The 19,020-nt window shown below is 34.3% G+C and overlaps 1 protein-coding gene across 2 annotated transcripts in view; it reads left to right on the top strand.

Annotated features, from left to right (window-relative positions):
• Positions 1–19,020, top strand: part of COL11A1 (collagen type XI alpha 1 chain) — a 207,414-nt gene that overhangs the window by 95,740 nt on the left and 92,654 nt on the right. For both annotated transcript variants that reach the window (XM_057716879.1, XM_057717564.1), the window contains exons 25-30: positions 919–972; positions 2,088–2,132; positions 3,269–3,322; positions 3,406–3,450; positions 14,773–14,826; positions 16,455–16,562. In XM_057716879.1, the coding sequence (XP_057572862.1) occupies positions 919–972; positions 2,088–2,132; positions 3,269–3,322; positions 3,406–3,450; positions 14,773–14,826; positions 16,455–16,562 (360 nt within the window). The remainder of the gene's footprint in view (positions 1–918; positions 973–2,087; positions 2,133–3,268; positions 3,323–3,405; positions 3,451–14,772; positions 14,827–16,454; positions 16,563–19,020) is intronic.

Below are 19,020 nucleotides of genomic sequence, written 5' to 3'. Positions count from 1 at the left end.
TTACAGTTGGTAGTATATATATGTCTGCGCTACTCTCTCGCTTTGTCTCAGCTTCTCCTTCACCCCCCGCCCCCTCCCAAACCTTGAGTTCTCCAGTCCATTCTCTATATCTGCTTCCTTGTTCTTGTCACTGAGTTCATCAGTACCATTTTTAGATTCCATATATGTGAGTTAGCATACAATATTTGTCTTTCTCTTTCTGACTTACTTCACTCTGTATGACAGACTGTAGTTCTATCCACCTCATTACATGTCCTATGAATAACTATCTATAACTTATATTTCTTAATATAATTACTGATGTTTCATCAATGTTACTGTGTAATTATTTGAATTCACACTAATTTTTAAAATTTATTTTATTGAAGTATAGTTGATTTACATGTCAATTTCTACTCTACAACAAAGTGATTCAGTTATACATATATACATTCTTTTTCATATTCTTTTGCATTATAGTTTATCACAGAATATTGAATATAGTTCTCTGTGAATTGGCACTTATTAACATCACTGATGGAAATATCCAATATTTGCCTTTTCAATAATATAAATCAATATACATTGATTGTATATTGACCTATATTGTTTTCCTTTTTATTCTATAAGTTCCAGTTTATTGTGGTATGCAAAAACTAACTTGTTAATTAAAAAAGACACATTTAGGACTACTAAGCAGGATGAAAACTAGCATATCTTTGACATATGTTAAATTTCATCTCTCTGGTTTTGAATTATCTTCATATACCATTTCTTCTACATAATATGTTAAAAAGTATTTAGATGTTTGTTGCTTATAGATAAAAGCTGGTGACTCAAGTTAAGAATTTTATTAGCAGTATATTCCTATGTACAAAGTAATACTTTTCATTATTTTCAATATTTAAATGAAAATATTCTTTTTCTCTATTTGACTAGGGGCCACAAGGAAAACCAGGACTGGCAGGACTTCCTGGTGCTGATGGGCCTCCTGTAAGTAATAGTTACCTGGTCATTACAATTTCTATATATTATTTTCAAAAATAGATTTTACACATGTTTTAGGAGTGATTGTATGAATTCAGTAATAGAAGCAAATTGAGCCAGTAATTAAACATTGATCTCTCTAAAATGCTATTTTATCATGTCACTTCCATACTGCAAAATCTTTAAGGAGCTCCCAGTGATCTTTGGACCACTCTAGGCTAGAATCTCATATTTGCCTACCACTCACTTTTCTCTCAGCATGCTCTACATTTTCTATTGCTATACTTTTGTCATGTCCTTTTCTTTTCATAGAAAACACTTTTCCATTCGCTCTTCCTTATCAAAGAACATGTTTCTTGAGAATTCAGGTAACATTCCTCACTTTTTCTAAGTTTCCTCAAACATCTTACATGAAAATTCCTCTGCCTTCAGGGATTCCCTACTCGTCTAGAAATATGGCAATGTTTATTATATCTTATCACCTAGTAATAAATAATGTAATTATGTAATCTCCACAGTTGTTATTTTAAAACATTTATTATTTATGCTTCTTTTTTTCTTTTCAAACTACTTACTCAGAGCTAGGGTAAAATTTTTTCATTCTGCCACTACTTGTTTTCATTGAGTATAGTTGTTGTGGAGCTGTTCGTTTTTATGCAATATTTAGTGACTTGATAACTTGATTGTAAACACCATTAGTGTTTATGATGTTGCTATATTTTAAAATGTCCCATCCACATATCTTAGTTGTGTTTTAAAGATGCATGTATTTGATCAATATGCAATATAGAAGTTAGATTGAAACACCTTTATGTAAGACTCTGTGACTGGGGTCGAATTGTTGATGAATAATATACACGTTTCATGTGCTTTTCCCAGGTTCTCTCTCAAGTGCATTATGTAGTTCATGAAACTTACACCTATCCAAAACAAACTTACATTTCTTTCCAAATGCCACAGTTTCCAATATTATTTAAAGCCATATATACTGATACAGAATGTTCATTATATTTGGAAACATAAAGCGTAAAACCTCAACAGATAGAAAAATGGGAAATTTTTCATAGTAGAAATTACCATTAATATTGCATCTCACCAGTATATATTTTTGATAAATGTAGGGTCATCCTGGAAAAGAAGGCCAGTCTGGAGAAAAGGGTTCTCTGGTATGTGCAAAGCACCCATTTAAATATTCTGTCATCGTATCTGCTAGAGAAAATGCCTTACTTTGATCATTTAAGGATGTGAATATTAGAAAATAAGTACCAGAAAATAGTTATTCTCTATCTATAATATTTCTTTACTTTCAAAAGAATTTTTGCTAACATTTAGCTATAAATCATGTTTCTATAGTTACTTTTTACTTAGGGTATAAAAAAAGATGCATCTTAGATAACTTTTAACTTTGTATTGGCAATTTGATCAATTAGACTATCATTCTCTGTTTTTTAAAAAATATTCTCATGATCAGAAATAAATCCACATTCTGCATATGTAGTATTGATATATGAGGAAAAAATGACCATAAATAATAATAATGAAATTAGACAAGAACTACTGAATATCATTAAAGTGTTCATGTCACTTGAATTTTATCTATGCTTATTACTTTCTGATAACCTTTACATAAAAGGACAGTAAATTGAAAGAGCAACGATTATCAAAATATCTAAATAAAATATCAAAATAAAAGCTTATTCAGTGTTAATATTATTTTGGATTACAGTAGCAGGGTAAGGGCAAGATCATTTTTATTTAGAGTTGCTAATTTTGTATTCATATTAAAATAGTCAGCATTACTATTGTATATTATATACTATTGTATATTATATATTATTTCCTTTAGGTAGACTAGTGAAATGAAGCCAGCTGTGGAAAATATATAATTTTATTCATATTCTTGATGATGTGAATGCTATAAATTTAATGCTGGATTTTGGTTAGAAATTATCCTTTTGGTTAATATATAATTATTTATTGTAAACATTGAGGACATCAGATTTTTACAGGCTTAGAAAAGCAGTTATTAATGATATAATTATTTATATTATTTCACATATTCATAACATTTATCTTACTTTTAGCATGAATATATGATATAATAAGTTTGGAGTAACTAGGGCTCATCACATGATTTGTTCATGATATCTGACTTTAGACACAAATGATACACTACTGAAGAAATCTTTACTAAAAGTAGAAAAATACCATATTCTTATAGATTATTTAGTTAAATTATACTATGTGAGTGAGGGGAACTTTCAGTGTGTTATGTATTTAAATTTCAGTGGGTCTTTTTCAGGGTCCTCCTGGTCCACAGGGTCCCATTGGCTACCCTGGCCCCCGAGGAGTAAAGGTAAATGGTATTATTTTTTCCTACATTACTTAATTTCAATGTAAAATATTAGAGTCATTTAATCCTTCTCATTTATTCCATAGGGAGCAGATGGTGTCAGAGGTCTCAAGGGCTCTAAAGGTGAAAAGGTAAAACATAATTTATTTAGGTGATTTTAACTGCTATATACCTTTTGTATAAAAAATTTAAATTTATTTGATAGTATTCCATTTCTCAAATATATTGGGTGATTACTTATGTACCAAACAATGCAAGTCTAATTTTGTACTCTATGTCCTGGAAACTTTTTTTTTTTTTGGGGGGGGGTGTACACCAAGTTCAATCATCTGTTTTTATACACATATCCCCGTATTCCCTCCCTTCCTTGACTCCCCCCACGCTCCCTCGAGTCCCCCCCACCCTCCCCGTCCCAGTCCTCTAAAGCATCTTCCATCCTCGAGTTGAACTCCCTTTGTTATACAACAACTTCCCACTGGCTATCTATTTTACAGTTGGTAGTATATATATGTCTGTGCTACTCTCTCGCTTTATCTCAGATTCCCCTTCACCCCCGCCCCCTCCCAAACCTCGAGTTCTCCAGTCCATTCTCTGTATCTGCGTCCTTGTTCTTGTCACTGAGTTCATCAGTACCATTTTTAGATTCCATATATGTGAGTTAGCATACAATATTTGTCTTTCTCTTTCTGACTTACTTCACTCTGTATGACAGACTCTAGGTCTATCCACCTCATGACATATAGCTGCATCTCATCCTTTTTTATAGCTGAGTAATATTCCATTGTATATATATGCCACATCTTCTTTATCCATTCATTTGTTGATGGGCATTTAGGTTGCTTCCATGTCCTGGCTATTGTAAATAGTCCTGCGATAAACATTATGGTACAAGTTTCTTTTGGGATTATGGTTTTCTTTGGGTATATGCCCAGGAGTGGGATTACTGGATCATATGGTAGTTCTATTTGTAGTTTTTTAAGGAACCTCTAAATTGTTTTCCATAGTGGCTGTACCAACTTACATTCCCAACAACAGTGCAGGAGAGTTCCCTTTTCTCCACACCCTCTCCAACATGTGTTGTTTCCAGATTTTGTGATGATGGCCATTCTGCTCGGTGTGAGGTGATACCTCATTGTGGCTTTGACTTGCATTTCTCTGATGATGAGTGATGTTGAGCATCTTTTCATGTGTTTGTTGGCCATCTGTATGTCTTCTTTGGAGAAATGTCTATTTAGGTCTTCTGCCCATTTGAGGATTGGGTTATTTGCTTTTTTGGTATTAAGCTGCATGAGTTGCTTGTATATTTTGGAGGTTAATCCTTTGTCTGTTGTTTCACAGGCAACTATTTTTTCCCATTCTGAGGGTTGCCTTCTAGTCTTGTTTATGGTTTCTTTTGCTGTGCAAAAGCTTTTAAGTTCATGAGGTCCCATTTGTTTATTCTTGATTTTATTTCCATGATTCTAAGAGGTGGGTCCAAAAGGATCTTGCTTTGATGGATGTCATTGAGTGTTCTGCCTATGTTTTCCTCTAGGAGTTTGATAGTGTCTGGCCTTACATGTAGGTCTTTAATCCATTTGGAGTTTATTTTTGTGTATGGTGTTAGGAAGTGTTCTAATTTCATTCTTTTACATGTTGCTGTCCAATTGTCCCAGCACCACTTATTGAAGAGGCTGTCTTTTTTCCATTGTATATTCGTGCCTCCTTTGTCAAAGATAAGGTGCCCATATGTGTTTGGGCTTACTTCTGAGTTCTCTATTCTATTCCACTGATCTTCCTTTCTATTTTTGTGCCAGTACCATACTGTCTTGATCACTATGGCCTTGTAGTATAGTTTGAAGTCAGGAAGCCTGATTCCACCAACTCCATTTTTCCTTCTCAAGATTGCTTTGGCTATTCGGGGTCTTTTGCGTTTCCATACAAATCGTAAGATTTCTTGCTCTAGTTCTGTGAAAAATGCCATTGGTAATTTGATTGGGATTGCATTGAATCTGTAAATTGCTTTGGGTAGTACAGTCATTTTCACAATGTTGATTCTTCCAATCCAGGAACATGGTATGTCCCTCCATCTGTTTGTGTCATCTTTGATTTCTTTCCTCAATGTCTTAAAGTTTTCTGCATACAGTTCTTTTGCCTCCTTAGGCAGGTTGATTCCTAGGTATTTGATTCTTTTGGTTGCAATGGTGAATGGGAGAGTTTCCTTAATTTCTCTTTCTGCTCTTCCATTGTTAGTGTATAGGAATGCAAGAGATTTCTGTGCCTTAATTTTGTATCCTGCTACTTTACTAAACTCATCAATTAGTGCTAGCAGTTTTCTGGTAGAGTCTTTAGGGTTTTCTATATATAATATCATGTCATCTGCAAAGAGTGACAATTTTACTTCTTGTTCTCCAGTTTGGATTCCTTTGATTTCTTTTTCTTCTCTGATTGCTGTGGCTAACACTTCCAAAACTATGTTGAATAATAATGGTGAGAGTGGACACCCTTGTCTTATTCCTGTTCTTAGAGGGAATTCTTCCAGCTTTTCCCCATTGAGAACGATGTTGGCTTTTGGTTTGTCATATATGGCTTTGATTATGTTGAGGTAATTTCCTTCTATGCCCATTTTCTGGAGAGCTTTTATCATAAATGGATGTTGAATTTTGTCAAAAGCTTTTTCTGCATCTATTGAGATGATCATCTGGTTTTTATCCTTCAAGTTGTTGATATGATGTATCACGTTGATTGATTTGCATATATTGAAGAATCCTTGCATCCCAGGGATAAACCCCACTTGATCATGGTGTATGATTTTTTTAATGTGCTGTTGCAGTCTGTTTGCTAGTATTTTGTTGAGGATTTTTGCATCTATATTCATCAGTGATATTGGTCTGTAATTTTCTTTTTTTGTGACATCTTTTCCTGGTTTTAGTATCAGGGTGATGGTGGCCTCATAGAATGAGTTTGGGAGTGTTCCGCCTTCTGCAATATTTTGGAAGAGTTTGAGAAGGATAGGTGTTAGCTCTTCTCTAAATGTTTGATAGAATTTGCCCGCGAACCCATCTGGTCCTGGGCTTTTGTGTGTTGGGAGATTTTTAATCACTGCCTCAATTTCCATACTTGTGATTGGTCTGTTCATGGTTTCTATTTCTTCCTGGTTCAGTCTTGGAAGATTGTATTTTTCTAATTTCTTCCAGGTTATCCAATTTATTGGCATATAGTTGCTTGTAGTAGTCTCTCATGGTCTTTTGTATTTCTGAGGTGTCCGTTGTGACTTCTCCTTTTTCATTTCTAATTCTGTTGATTTGCATCTTCTCCCTTTTTTTCTTGATGAGTCTGGCTAATGGTTTATCAATTTTGTTAATCTTCTCAAAGAACCAGCTTTTAGTTTTATTTATTTTTGCTATGGCTTCCTTCCTTTTTCATTTATTTCTGCTCTGATCTTTATGATTACTTTCCTTCTGCTCCCTTTGGGGTTTCTTTGTTCTTCTTTTTGTAGTTGTTTCAGGTGTAAGGTTAGGTTGTTTATTTGATAATTTTCTTGTTTCTTAAGGTAGGACTGTATTGCTATAAACTTCCCTCTTAGAACTGCTTTTGCTGCATCCCATAGGTTTTGGGTTGTTGTGTTTTCGTTGTCATTTGTTTCTAGATATTTTTTGATTTCCTCTTTGATTTCTTTAGTGATGTCTTGGTTGTTTAGGAGTGAATTGTTTAGCCTCCATGTGTTTGTATTGTTTGCAGTTTTTTTCCTGTAATTGATATCTAGTCTCATGGCATTGTGCTCTGAGAAGATGCTTGATATGATTCCAATTTTCTTGAATGTGCCGAGGTTTGATTTGTGACCCAAGATGTGATCTATCCTGGAAAATGTTCCATGTGCACTTGAGAAGAAAGTGTAGTCTGTCGTTTTTGGATGGAATGTCCTATAAATATCAATTAAGTTGAGATGGTCTAAAGTGTCATTTAAAGCTTGTGGTCTTTATTTATTTTCTTTTTGGATGATCTGTCCATTGATGTAAGTGCGGTGTTCAAGTCTCCCACTATTATTGTGTTCCTGTCGATGTCCCCTTTTATAGCTGTTAGCATTTGCCTTATGTATTGAGGTGCTCCTATATTGGAGGCATAGATATTTACCATTGTGATGTGTTCTTCTTGAATGGATCCCTTGATCATTATGTAGTGTCCTTCCTTGTCTCTTTTAATAGTCTTTACTTTCAAGTCTAATTTGTCTGATATGAGTATTGCCACTCCAGCTTTCTTTTGACTTCCATTTGCATGGAATATCTTTTTCCATCCCTTTACTTTCAGTCTATATGTATCCCTTGGTCTGAAGTGGGTTTCTTGTAGGCAGCATTTAGAAGGGTCTTGTGTTTGTATCCATTCAGCCAGTCTGTGTCTTTTGGTTGGAGCATTTAATCCATTTACATTTAAAGTGATTATTGACATGTGTGTTCCAATGACCATTTTCTGAATTGTTTTGGGTTTGTATTTGTAGGTGTTTTCCTTTTCTTGTGTTTGCTACTTAGAGAAGTTCCTTTAGCACTTGTTGTAAGGCTGGTTTGGTGGTGCTGAATTCTTTTATCTTTTGCTTGTCTGGAAAGCTTTTGATTTCTCCCTCAAATCTGAATGAGATTCTTGCTGGGTAGAGTATTCTTGGCTGTAGGTTTCTCTCTTTCAGGACTTTCAGTATATCCTGCCATTCCCTTCTGGCCTGCAGAATTTCTGTAGAGAGGTCAGCTGTTATCCTGATGGGTTTTCCCTTATATGTTGTTTGTTGCTTTTCTCTTGCTGCTTTTAATATTTTTTCTTTGTGTTGAATTGTCGTTAGTTTGATTAATAGGTGTCTTGGTGTATTTCTCCTTGAGTTTATTCTGTATGGGACTCTCTGTGCTTCTTGGACTTGGTGAATTATTTCCTTTCCCATGTTGGGGAAGTTTTCCACTAGAACCTCTTCAAATATTTTCTCAGACCCTTTCTTGTTTTCTTCTTCTTCTGGGATGCCTGTAATTCGAATGTTGGTACATTTAAGGTTATCACTGAGGTCTCTGAGACTGTATTCCATTCTTTTTATTCTTTTTTCTTTTTCCTGCTCTGTGGCGTTTATTTCTCCCATTCTATATTCCAACTCACTTATTCGTTCTTCTGCCTCCATCATTCTGCTGGTTATAGCATCTAGAGTATTTTTAATTTCAGTTATTTTGTTATCCATTGCTGTTTGTTTTTCTGAGTTCTTATGAACTGTTTCTTGTACTTTCTCTATTTTGTTATTGAGATTTTGTATCATTTTTACTATCATGACTCTAAATTCTTTTTCAGGCATTTTTCCTATTTCCTCCTCATTTATTTGGTCTTGTGGGTTTTTTTCCTGTTCCTTTGCCTGCATGGTGTTTCTTTGTTTCCTCATGGTTGTCCAAACTTTTGGGGTTGCTTGTCCTGGTGATAGAGGTGTTTATAGAAGACTGTCCAAGCCTCAGACTAATGTCCAAGTATTGGATTAAACAAATATTAAATCTAGTAAACACATACATGTATAAGACACACAATTACTGAATCCATTAGGACATAAGGCTCTGGAAAGACCTGACAGAACCCCAGTATGCTATCAGGTATTCAAAGAGAAACCCAACAGAAATGGACAACTGAAACAGAACAAATCAGAGATAAAAGCAAAAGCAAACAAAGAAACAAATAACACCTTACACATACAAACACTAATCCATGGAGATTTTGTAAGCTAGGATCAAATATAGAAAAGAGCTAGAGTACCACCAGAGAGAATGGAGATTCTCAGAATGAAGTTAGACAACTGTACTAAGAATTAAGATAAAGACAAAAACCTAATATTCAATACCAGGGTGGTGCATCATCTGGAGAATAGAGCAAGGAGTCTGAGCAGATCGATAGTGTTGCTTATAAGTATGTTAAGATAAAATAAACTAAGAATGGCTGTAAGAAAGGGGAACAGAAGAGCATAGTGTGGTTGGAAATATGGAAATAAAAAGAAAGGAATAGAAATGTATAAAACATAGGGATGTAAGGAAAGTATGAGACATATATTGTCCATACTACCAAAAACTTAGCTAGATATAGAAGTATATAAAAAGGCAAAAAAATGAAAATAGAATAAAAATATCATTAAAAAATTATGTTATAAAACTTGTAGATCCCTTAGAATTAGGATCGTCATTAATAAAGGAAAAAAAAAAAGAGAGAGAAAAAAAAAAATCCAGAACTGATCCCAGAATGGACCAGTTCAATAGGATTGATACTAATATTTCTGTTTCCTTAGAGTCTCAGCTGTAAGTGTCCTTCTACTTCCCTTGGGTTTTTTTGCATTATTCTGTGACCAGCAGAGGTTCCTTTAGTAAGTGTCAGTGTGTGGGGAGGGAGAGGGTACAATAGTGGCTCCTTCTCCTGGGAGTGAGTGAGCAGTGGTGCACTGTTGTTTCAGTCGGGCTTGGAGGTGCCTTTTGCAGAGGGACACTGGTGGCTCAGGTATAAACAGAAAGTCTTAGAGTTGGGCCTCTCTCGTGTTTTTTTTTTGTTTGTTTTGTTTTGTTTTCTCGGCAGCCTCCCTGCTGCTGGCGTTGCAAGGGGTTTTAATCTAGCCCCGCCCGAGTGCCTGAGGGTGCTTGTTATCCCTGAGCGCCTCAGGTGGCCCACAGGGTGTCTCTCCACTGCCCGCTGCAGAGGTGCCGAAAGAGAGAGGGGGGCTATGGGCGCGGCTCCTCCCCCCCCCCCCCCCCCCCCGCCTGTGAGCCTGCAGCCTCCAGCCGCCATTATGGCCGGGCAGCTCTCAGGGACAGGCACTCCTCGCCAGGGACCTCTTCCCTCCTGTCCTCTTGGTCTGTCACCTTACAGGCAGCAATGTTTCTCACCCTGAACCAGCTCTCCGGTTCCCACGCTCCTGCTCCCAGACTCTCTGTTTAGCTGTGGATCGATGTCTCGGTCCGGGAACGCAGAGCTGTAGTGCGGATGCTCCGTATGTTTCTCACTCCCTCCCGTCTGCCACAGCTCCGCCGCTTCACCCTCTTTGAGCCGACGTAGATGCCTCCCTACCGGTTATGTCAGGCTCCTTGCGGTCCTTTCTGGTGTCTGAGGCCATCTGCTGGTGTTCAGCTGGTTCTCTGTGAGAATTATTGTGTCCTTCGGCGCATTCCCAATGCATCTGTGGAGAGGGATGCATTCCCTGTCCCTCTACTTCACCGCCATCTTTTTCCTCCCTGTCCTAGAAACTTTAAAAGAAAAGTCTTATATCCTTGAATGAGGACTAAATTATAGAAAAAAAAAAAAACAGAAAAACAAAGGTATGTCATACATAGAATCAATCCTGCATCCCTTTATTTCTTACATGTGTTTAAATTATAAGGTTGGTCTTAGGATTGGATTTGTTATGATTGGATTGGATCCAGTCATATGCATAACAGAGGAATGTTTATTACATTTTTTCTCTACTAAAATCCCCAAATTTCATAAATTGAAATGATGTGCAAAATATGAAAGTCAGAAGTAACGTGAATCAACTGCGAGAAGAGGAAGTCTCTGTATGTGATACTACATGCATAGCAAAAGCTTTAATAAGAAGGAAATAAAGATTAAAACCAAGTAAAGGTGAAAAAAAATAAAAACAAGTAAAGGTGAATGAAAGAAGGTACACTCTTTTAAAGAGTGCTTATAGTTTAGTTTGATGAAGAAAACAAAAATGAGATTTTTTTTCATGTAAATGTTTAACATAAATGTAGAGCTCCAAAATCCTTCAGTGATTGTGTTGAAATGGAATGACATTACTCAGAATCAGTAATGCATTAATTCTAACTATATTACATTTTATAAAACAAGGTTAAGTATAAAATGTTGATAGATTTGGTGAGAAATATATTGAAAATACATTTTGATTTAAAGGAAACTGTTTATTCCCACAGTCATAATATTATCAAAAGCACCTTAAGTGGATTTGATATCCATAAAGTATAGATAGCAAGAAGGGATGCACTAACTATATATATATATTATATTTTATTTTTCTGAAAAGAATAAATAAGTAACATAATGAGGCATTGTAAAGGTATGCAACTATATTGTCAATTCAACTGTGTGAAAGCAATGTCATGCATTTTAAATTAAGTTAGCTACTTTGATTTGAATCCCAGTTCATCTTGATCATCACAGATGAACTTCAGGGTTTAGTGTCTTTCTGAGCTGGCAATAGAGTACAGTGATGGATTAGCCAGTGTTGAACTTGTAATTACTTGCAAGTTGCCTGTGCAAAAAAATACATGTCTCAGTTCAGAGTTTGGAATCCCAGTTTTTATTGATAATACATTTAAATACCAATTCAAATTGTTTATCTGGAATTAGTGCCCACCAATGATTTGTAAGGAAGGCAGAGTTTAAAGGAAAGGCATTTAATAAGGATGGGAGAGTTGTGAACTTTTTGGAAAGAGGGGTAGTGGCAAGTGACGAAGAAAAATAAAACTATAGATGGTGAGACATATGTGAGGAAGAACACACTCAGGAAAAAAATAAATGTATATTGCTTATATGCAGGAAAACAATTTGAGATTATTGGTTATTTTGATTGGCATACGGTCTCAAAAGAAACAACTAGATACATATAGAATTAATATTTTCAATTGGGAGTTAAAGGTTCTAAGTTCTGAATCTAGTGCTCATAGTAACTAGACATGTAAGCTTAGATTGCTTACTTTCCCTGAGCCTTAAGTCTGTAAAATGAGGACATTGTCCTAAAAAATCGCTAAGGTATTTTTTAGTTGTACATTTCAAACCATACCGCATATTAATCTAGTAATATATTACCTAGATTTAGAGACGTTTTATATAAATTTTAATGGAAACTTTTTTATAATAAGAATTTTTCCTATTTTCAAACTTTGTAAAGAACCATGAAATCCTAATTAATTTTAATGTACATTATTTATTGTTTTCTGAGTATATATTATAGTCTACCACTTATCTCATGAGATGAAGAAGAAAGTTGAAACTATTTTCTTTTTATGAATAACAATATTGACTAACTAAAGATGAAATATCAAGTTAGTGCCCTAACTAGAATAAAATTCTCCATTGTTAGAGCTCCTATTTGTTCATTAGAACTTCAGCAACATAACCCAGTTAACCAAGTGGCACAGGTGAATTCCTTTTTTACATGTTTTCTAAATATGCTTCCTTTTTAAAAATATTAATTCAGACTTGATAATTTAAGGAGTGGAAAGCTTAGTAGCTTAAAAGCGTCATTTGTTTAAAAAATGTCACTTGTAAGGATATTCTTAATAACTTGAGTCATCTAATTTATTTTTTAAATTGTGAATGTATTGAAAACAAAGTTTTGACAGAAATAGCATCTAGTCCACTATATGCTCTCTTAAAAAAAAAAAAATCTCTCCCTGAAAAATATATCCTAAAAACTGTTACTGATTTTAGATATAGAGTGCAGTATTTTTTAAAGTAAACTTGGCAACTGTGTAATTACCTTTCTCACTAGGGAGAAGGTAATGAAGACACCAGTCAATAGGAAGTCAAGTGGTCATTTTCAGCTTTTACACCTCTGCTTTTGCCCAATTGCATTTAGTGCAGAGAGAATCCTAATTCCACAAGGCTAGTTTATGGCCATGAAGTTGAAAACATGCTTTTGTCTTAAAGGAAATTTTTAGACCTGTTCAGAATTCTTATGTTTAGATAGAATAACAGATTGGATTCCTTTTCCAGGTCTAAGTCTCCTATATCCATCATAACCTGATATTTTCTGAACCTTAGCATACCTTAATCAAACTTACACTGAGACAAGGATGATTCCAAATGTACACGTAATAAATGTTTATTAAATACCATGATTTTGAGTGTCAAAACATATCAATATTAAGCACTGGAGATCCAGAGGTTAATTAGGTATGATTCTTATTTTTGACCATTTATAGAAAGAAAGAGATCTATGATCTATAAAGTGCAGATGTTATGTTGTAATAATAAATGTTCAGTGGGGCACACAGGACAAAGAAGTTAATTATGAGGGGGAAAGACTGAGGTCATGGAAAACTTCATAGCAAGATCATGAACTAAATCCTAAAAGAATAGGAAAGTATCACCAGGCAGACAGAGAAGGTAAAGAATTTACAGATGTGTGTGTATGTGTAAGTGGTTAACCAATGCAAGATTACAAATGGAAATATAGGTAATGCAATTTTTCTGAAATTCAGTTCCAGTGTATTAGATGCAAGTAGAGCGGGGATTTAAGACCCAAGATAAAACTATAGAGGTCAGCAAAGCCTAGGTCATTGTGGGGAGGGGAGGGGAGATGGCAGTTTATATCCATCATTAGCACTTTGGAACCATTGAAGTATTTTAAAGCAAAAATTGATGTGATCAGTTTTGTGTTTTGTAGAGGTCATTTTGGCAGCAGGATGTGGACATGTAGGTAATAATCTTCCTCGTTCTGTTCTCATACTTGGCCTGACATAGCTTTTTCTCAAACTCTGCAAGTCATATCCATTCTCCAACTACCAGTTAAGGTACCAACTGCCCCCTCAAATCTCCAAATACAGTTCTTGCCTCACTACAACCAGCACGAGCAGCAGCACAGCACAGCATCATCATCCCCCTCATCTTTCTTTTCTAAACACCCATTCTACTCCACCTGTACCAAAATTAATGCAAATTATTGGTAAAACAAAAACTTCAAACTACTCCACATTACTCCAAATGGAGTAATTGCTCAATTAATGCTATTGAATACATGAATTCCTTAGGAATTTAATTTTAATTTTTTTCTTGAAATTAAGAAACAGGTTGCTCATGAAGCTTATTTCTTAAAAGTCTGGATAGAGTAAAAAGGACAGAATTTATTTTCATAGTCAGAATTTCTCCTCTCTCTGCTAAAGGATGCCCAGTTTTCAGCATCATTGGTTTGTGCATATGATGTGACAGTAAGCAACCTCTAATATACACATTAAGGATAAAATTAACTTGCTTATTTTTCACTTGAAGAGAGATTGTAATTTAGAGAACAATTAGAGTCAGAAGATTTTTATCTAAATCACAGTGGACAAAATGAATGATATAAAATTCTTAGGTATATATAAGTAAATTAAAGACATTTTATTTGGTCATGCAGAGTTCTTGTAATCCAAAGTTAATATAATTAATTAAATTTTTACTCTTTGTTCAAATAACATAGGATGCATGTTGTTATAAGAAAAATGGTTATTTCCCCCATAAGCTAGAGAAGATTTAATGGACACATTTGTGAAAAGTTTTCTAGTAACTTAGAAGCATTAATTATGGGAAAATGGGAGGATACTGTGGACAAAAGGTTAAAATAGAGAAGAGGAGGCTTCACAACTAAGATTCATATTTCTCAGAACAATTATTCCTAATTATCAGCACTCATAATTTATATTGCTGTATTTTATATTCTTACAAATATTTAATTAAACACTTGTTTTATTACTTATACTTTTTAGGGCGAAGATGGTTTTCCAGGATTCAAAGGTGACATGGGTCTCAAAGGTGACAGAGTAAGTAAAAAGAAAATTTGCACTAGTAAATACATTTATGTATGTGTGTTTATTGTTATAATTAGATATTGCAAACATAGGATAAATAAAAATATTGGTACTACCTGCAACATTTTTCACTTCCATTTTTATATGAAGATTAGGTGTTTTAATTTTTGTGGAGAAAATATAGTATCAGTTGTTTTTTTAGGTGTTATATTGAATCTCTATATGTCACATAACATATGTATAAATGTGTAGTTACATATATATAATATATATATAATGTTAACATATAGTATATTATATATATGCTTTTATTGTTTAAAGATATTTTCTAAAATGATCAAATTGCTTTATATAATTAATTCAATAGATTTATTTTAAATTTTGTTCATATATAGTGATCTATGCTGCCTGGAAACTATATCTGCAACTTTCATGAATTTTCATTATGTAGTTGTCTTGAATTTTTGAGTGTAAAAACAGAGCACTGTTTTTCTGTTAACGAGTATCTTGAAAACAAAATCATGTCACCTAAAGTAAAAAGTTTTATTGAGAAGATTTATTTTATAACTAGCATAGTAGTATCTAGTAAGTTTAAGCAAAAAAGCATACTATAGATTATTGATTTTCCTAAAATGCATAGAAAGCCTGTGTCCGGGATGTGGGCAATAACGTATACATTCCATTATCTAATACCTTAAATGTGAAAACCAAGTTTAAAATGGAGACATTTTTCTTGTGTTCCAAACAGTGATTTCCAAAGTTACTATCATCTGGGAGGAAAAATTATTTTCCCTACCACCCTGATAGGTTCTCAGTCTGGAGCCCTGTGAAATTAGACTGACACAAGACATTAACGAGAGAAAAGCAAAGGGAAGTTTGCTAGCATGTGTATCATGATTATAAATGGGAACACTCAGTGATGAGTAACTCAAAAGAGTGGTTAGAACTTGAGCTTGTATAGCATTTTAGCAAAGGAACAATATATTTTGAGCAGGAAAGGGACTTCGAGTTTCTAGTGCTGTAGATTGTGGGAAGGCAGGTATATGGGAAACTAATGGTATATAAATGCTAGCTGTAGAATTTGTTGTATAGATAAATTCCTCTGGTACCTGCTTCTGGCTCCAGACTGGTAAGGGTCTAGTTATCTCTAGTGATCAATTTTTTCCTTTCTGGTAGAGAGGGGAGGAAAGACACTTTTGTAAATTTGTTCCCTGCTGTTAAGCAAGTATGGGATGGGTAGAGAACTTTTTTTGTATCTGCTTCTTCTCAGTTGCCTTCAGTTCAAAATAATCCTTATGCCAAAGTGGCATATTTTGGTGTAGCATATTCTGCCAACCTACAGCATCTATTTTTGATTCTTACTTTTTTCTCTCTGTCTTTCTGCAACACGTCTTAAAATTTACATGACTCATGGTAGCATAGGGCTTCTGTAGCTTTTCAAATGTCAATCTGTATTGAGTTGTTTATTTATCAATTGAAAGATTGATGAAGTCAAATACTTCCAAGCCTCTTCATCGTGTATAATATGTGAGTAAACAAACCAAGAGTTGAAGAATATAACTCTTTGATAGACGATAATTTCTGCCATTCCGTCTCCAAGATATTTTAAGTTGCAAGAATGTTGTTACTCTGTGTTTCAGGGAGAAGTTGGTCAACTAGGCCCAAGAGGAGAAGATGGCCCTGAGGGCCCCAAAGGCCGAGCAGGTCCAACTGGAGACCCGGGCCCTCCTGGTCAAGCAGGGGAGAAGGTTAGTGAACGACTGTAACGTCACAGGTGCTCTCGTGGGTGATGCTGCACTGTCATTTTAGGGTGATGTTAATCACCTGTGATGTAAGTCTAGAGGGTTTTATTGGATTTCAATTTTTTGAATTTCAATTTCATATCCATATCGTACTTAGAAGTATAATCATGAGACGGGCACATTAATCCTCTTTAACGCTTCCTTATTTTCTAGTCCCTTCTACTCTCATGACCATGTTGAATCAGCCACTCTTAATGCTCTTGTGTATTAAAAGTACAGAATTTGAGTGTGATTAATGAAGGATGAAAGAATCAATCAAAGACGGTCTACTTATTGCTTTGGAACAAGTTGAATCATCTTTGGCCCTCAAACCAAAGTGTCCTTTTTTCACTCTTGCCACATAAATATGTATTTTTATAAGTGTTTTAAAAAATACTAATGTTCGGGCCAAACTTTAAGGTATTTCAATTTTAATCTGGGGTTAACTTAGGCATCACTATGCTTTAAAATATCCCCAGATAATATTAATATTCATTGCTTTAAGAGCCACTGGGCAATATGCATTGTCAAAAAATATTTGCAATCATTACATTTACATTTAGATATAGTACTAGGCAACATTAAAATTATGCCTTCATAGAATATTTAGTGATATAGTAAACATCTTATAATGAACCTGAATTTAAATTAAGAAAAAACTAGAAATATCTATGACAAGTGTTATCCAATTGTGTACACTGAAGGAAAATATAAATAATTATCTTTTGGTGGTAGAAGTCAAATGAGTTTCTTTTTTGTAAGTGTGACTATTCTCCAATTTTTATATTGAGCATTCCATTATTCTATAAATATGGAAATTCCATGCTATATAAGAAAATTGTCATCTCTGCCCCTTACCATCCTGTCCCGGAAGGAAAATATATAAGGATTATAGAAGGATTGCGACTACACAAATAAAAAAATCTTTTCCGCATGTCATTACGAGTCATCTGATGTAGTGCTTCTTATACAGTTTCACATTCCCAGTTGCAGTTTGTAAACTGATAAGTGACACCATCATGTTTAGGCAACGGAGGGAAAAGATGGGGCTGGAGAACAGGGCTTACACGGCCTATGACCCTTCTACTTAAAGTGCTCACTTGCCCATAATTTAAGGATATTCTAGGACCTTCCTCTTTTCTCAACCCCACTGAATTCTGTGTAAATGGTCCCACAAACTATTCTGAGGCATCAGGACTTTCCCCCGCAGTTCTTTATCTTTAGTATTTTCCCTTTTACTGAAGTCACCTATCGCCATACTGAAAAAACAAATTTTCTGTCTGAATTTATTTTTAAATGACTTTAAAATGAATGAATTTACATTCTAATGTAGTAATTAACATAGACTACAAAAGTTTTCTGATCATAATTAGAGAATTTCATTAACCTTGAAATCAGTAGCATAAAACAAGCTGTGATAACTTACTGTATTCAAAGGGACATCATTGTAAGTACGCTTCTTAAGGCTTGTTTGAATATTTTCCATCTGAAGACTGCTTACCTATGCACTGTTGATCTCGAATCAGACAACTATTTGGTTCCATCTATAATAACAAGGTCATAAACTATATTCCTAGTTTCTTACCTTGCTTCGTCTAGTAAAATATTTATTTTTGTTCATAAAGTCCTACTCATCTTTTAGTGTTTTATATATATAGTTATTTGGACTTGTTTTATGTTTTTATTCTTATTTTGCTTAAATGCACGAGAGAAATGATACTATGTGTCTGCTAATGTTCAAAACTTTGATGAATAACATTTTATATATGAAATATGCTTTCATAAGATCTTAAGGAAAATGTCACAGTACAATTCCGCAAACATATTTCATTCAATCCACTTAATTTTATTTTCTCTCTACTCATATTTTTAAATTAATGCTTTGCTCAGGGGGACCAATTTTGTTAGTTTAGCATTGTAAACCTCAGTATTTGTTACACATCTTTGGGCTTCACTGTAATACATCATTTGTTTTAGCGCTTTCAGGTTGAGAGGTAATCTCGTTGCACTGGAAGAAAATAACTGCACTTTCAAGTTCCCACCTGTAGGAATTAACACACCATGAAAAATTATTATTTCCCTATATCTCTCAGCATTTTGGTATTTATTAACTCAATGTATTCAGATATTTCAATAAAAGAAGAAACTTTGCTCAAAAATTAGGTTCAACTTTCTTAGTATAGTTATTTACAATTTAGTTACTCAAAAAAAAGTTAACTTATGATTGCTTGCTTTATATTTACAGTGAGAAATGAAATAATTTTATCAAATAGATTACCTTTAGTTGGGATAATAAGATCTACATAGAGTTCTAACTACATGCATTAATTTTAAATAGTATTTAATGTTGATAAAACTTAGGTGATTTCTTAGCATATTCTTTAGTTCACAAACAGTCCTAAATCCTTTTTACTTGACGTTTTAT

Source organism: Hippopotamus amphibius, chromosome 1, assembly GCF_030028045.1.
Source record: "Hippopotamus amphibius kiboko isolate mHipAmp2 chromosome 1, mHipAmp2.hap2, whole genome shotgun sequence".
NCBI classification, from domain to species: Eukaryota; Metazoa; Chordata; class Mammalia; order Artiodactyla; family Hippopotamidae; genus Hippopotamus; species Hippopotamus amphibius.
This window is presented reverse-complemented; position numbering and strand designations above follow the sequence as displayed.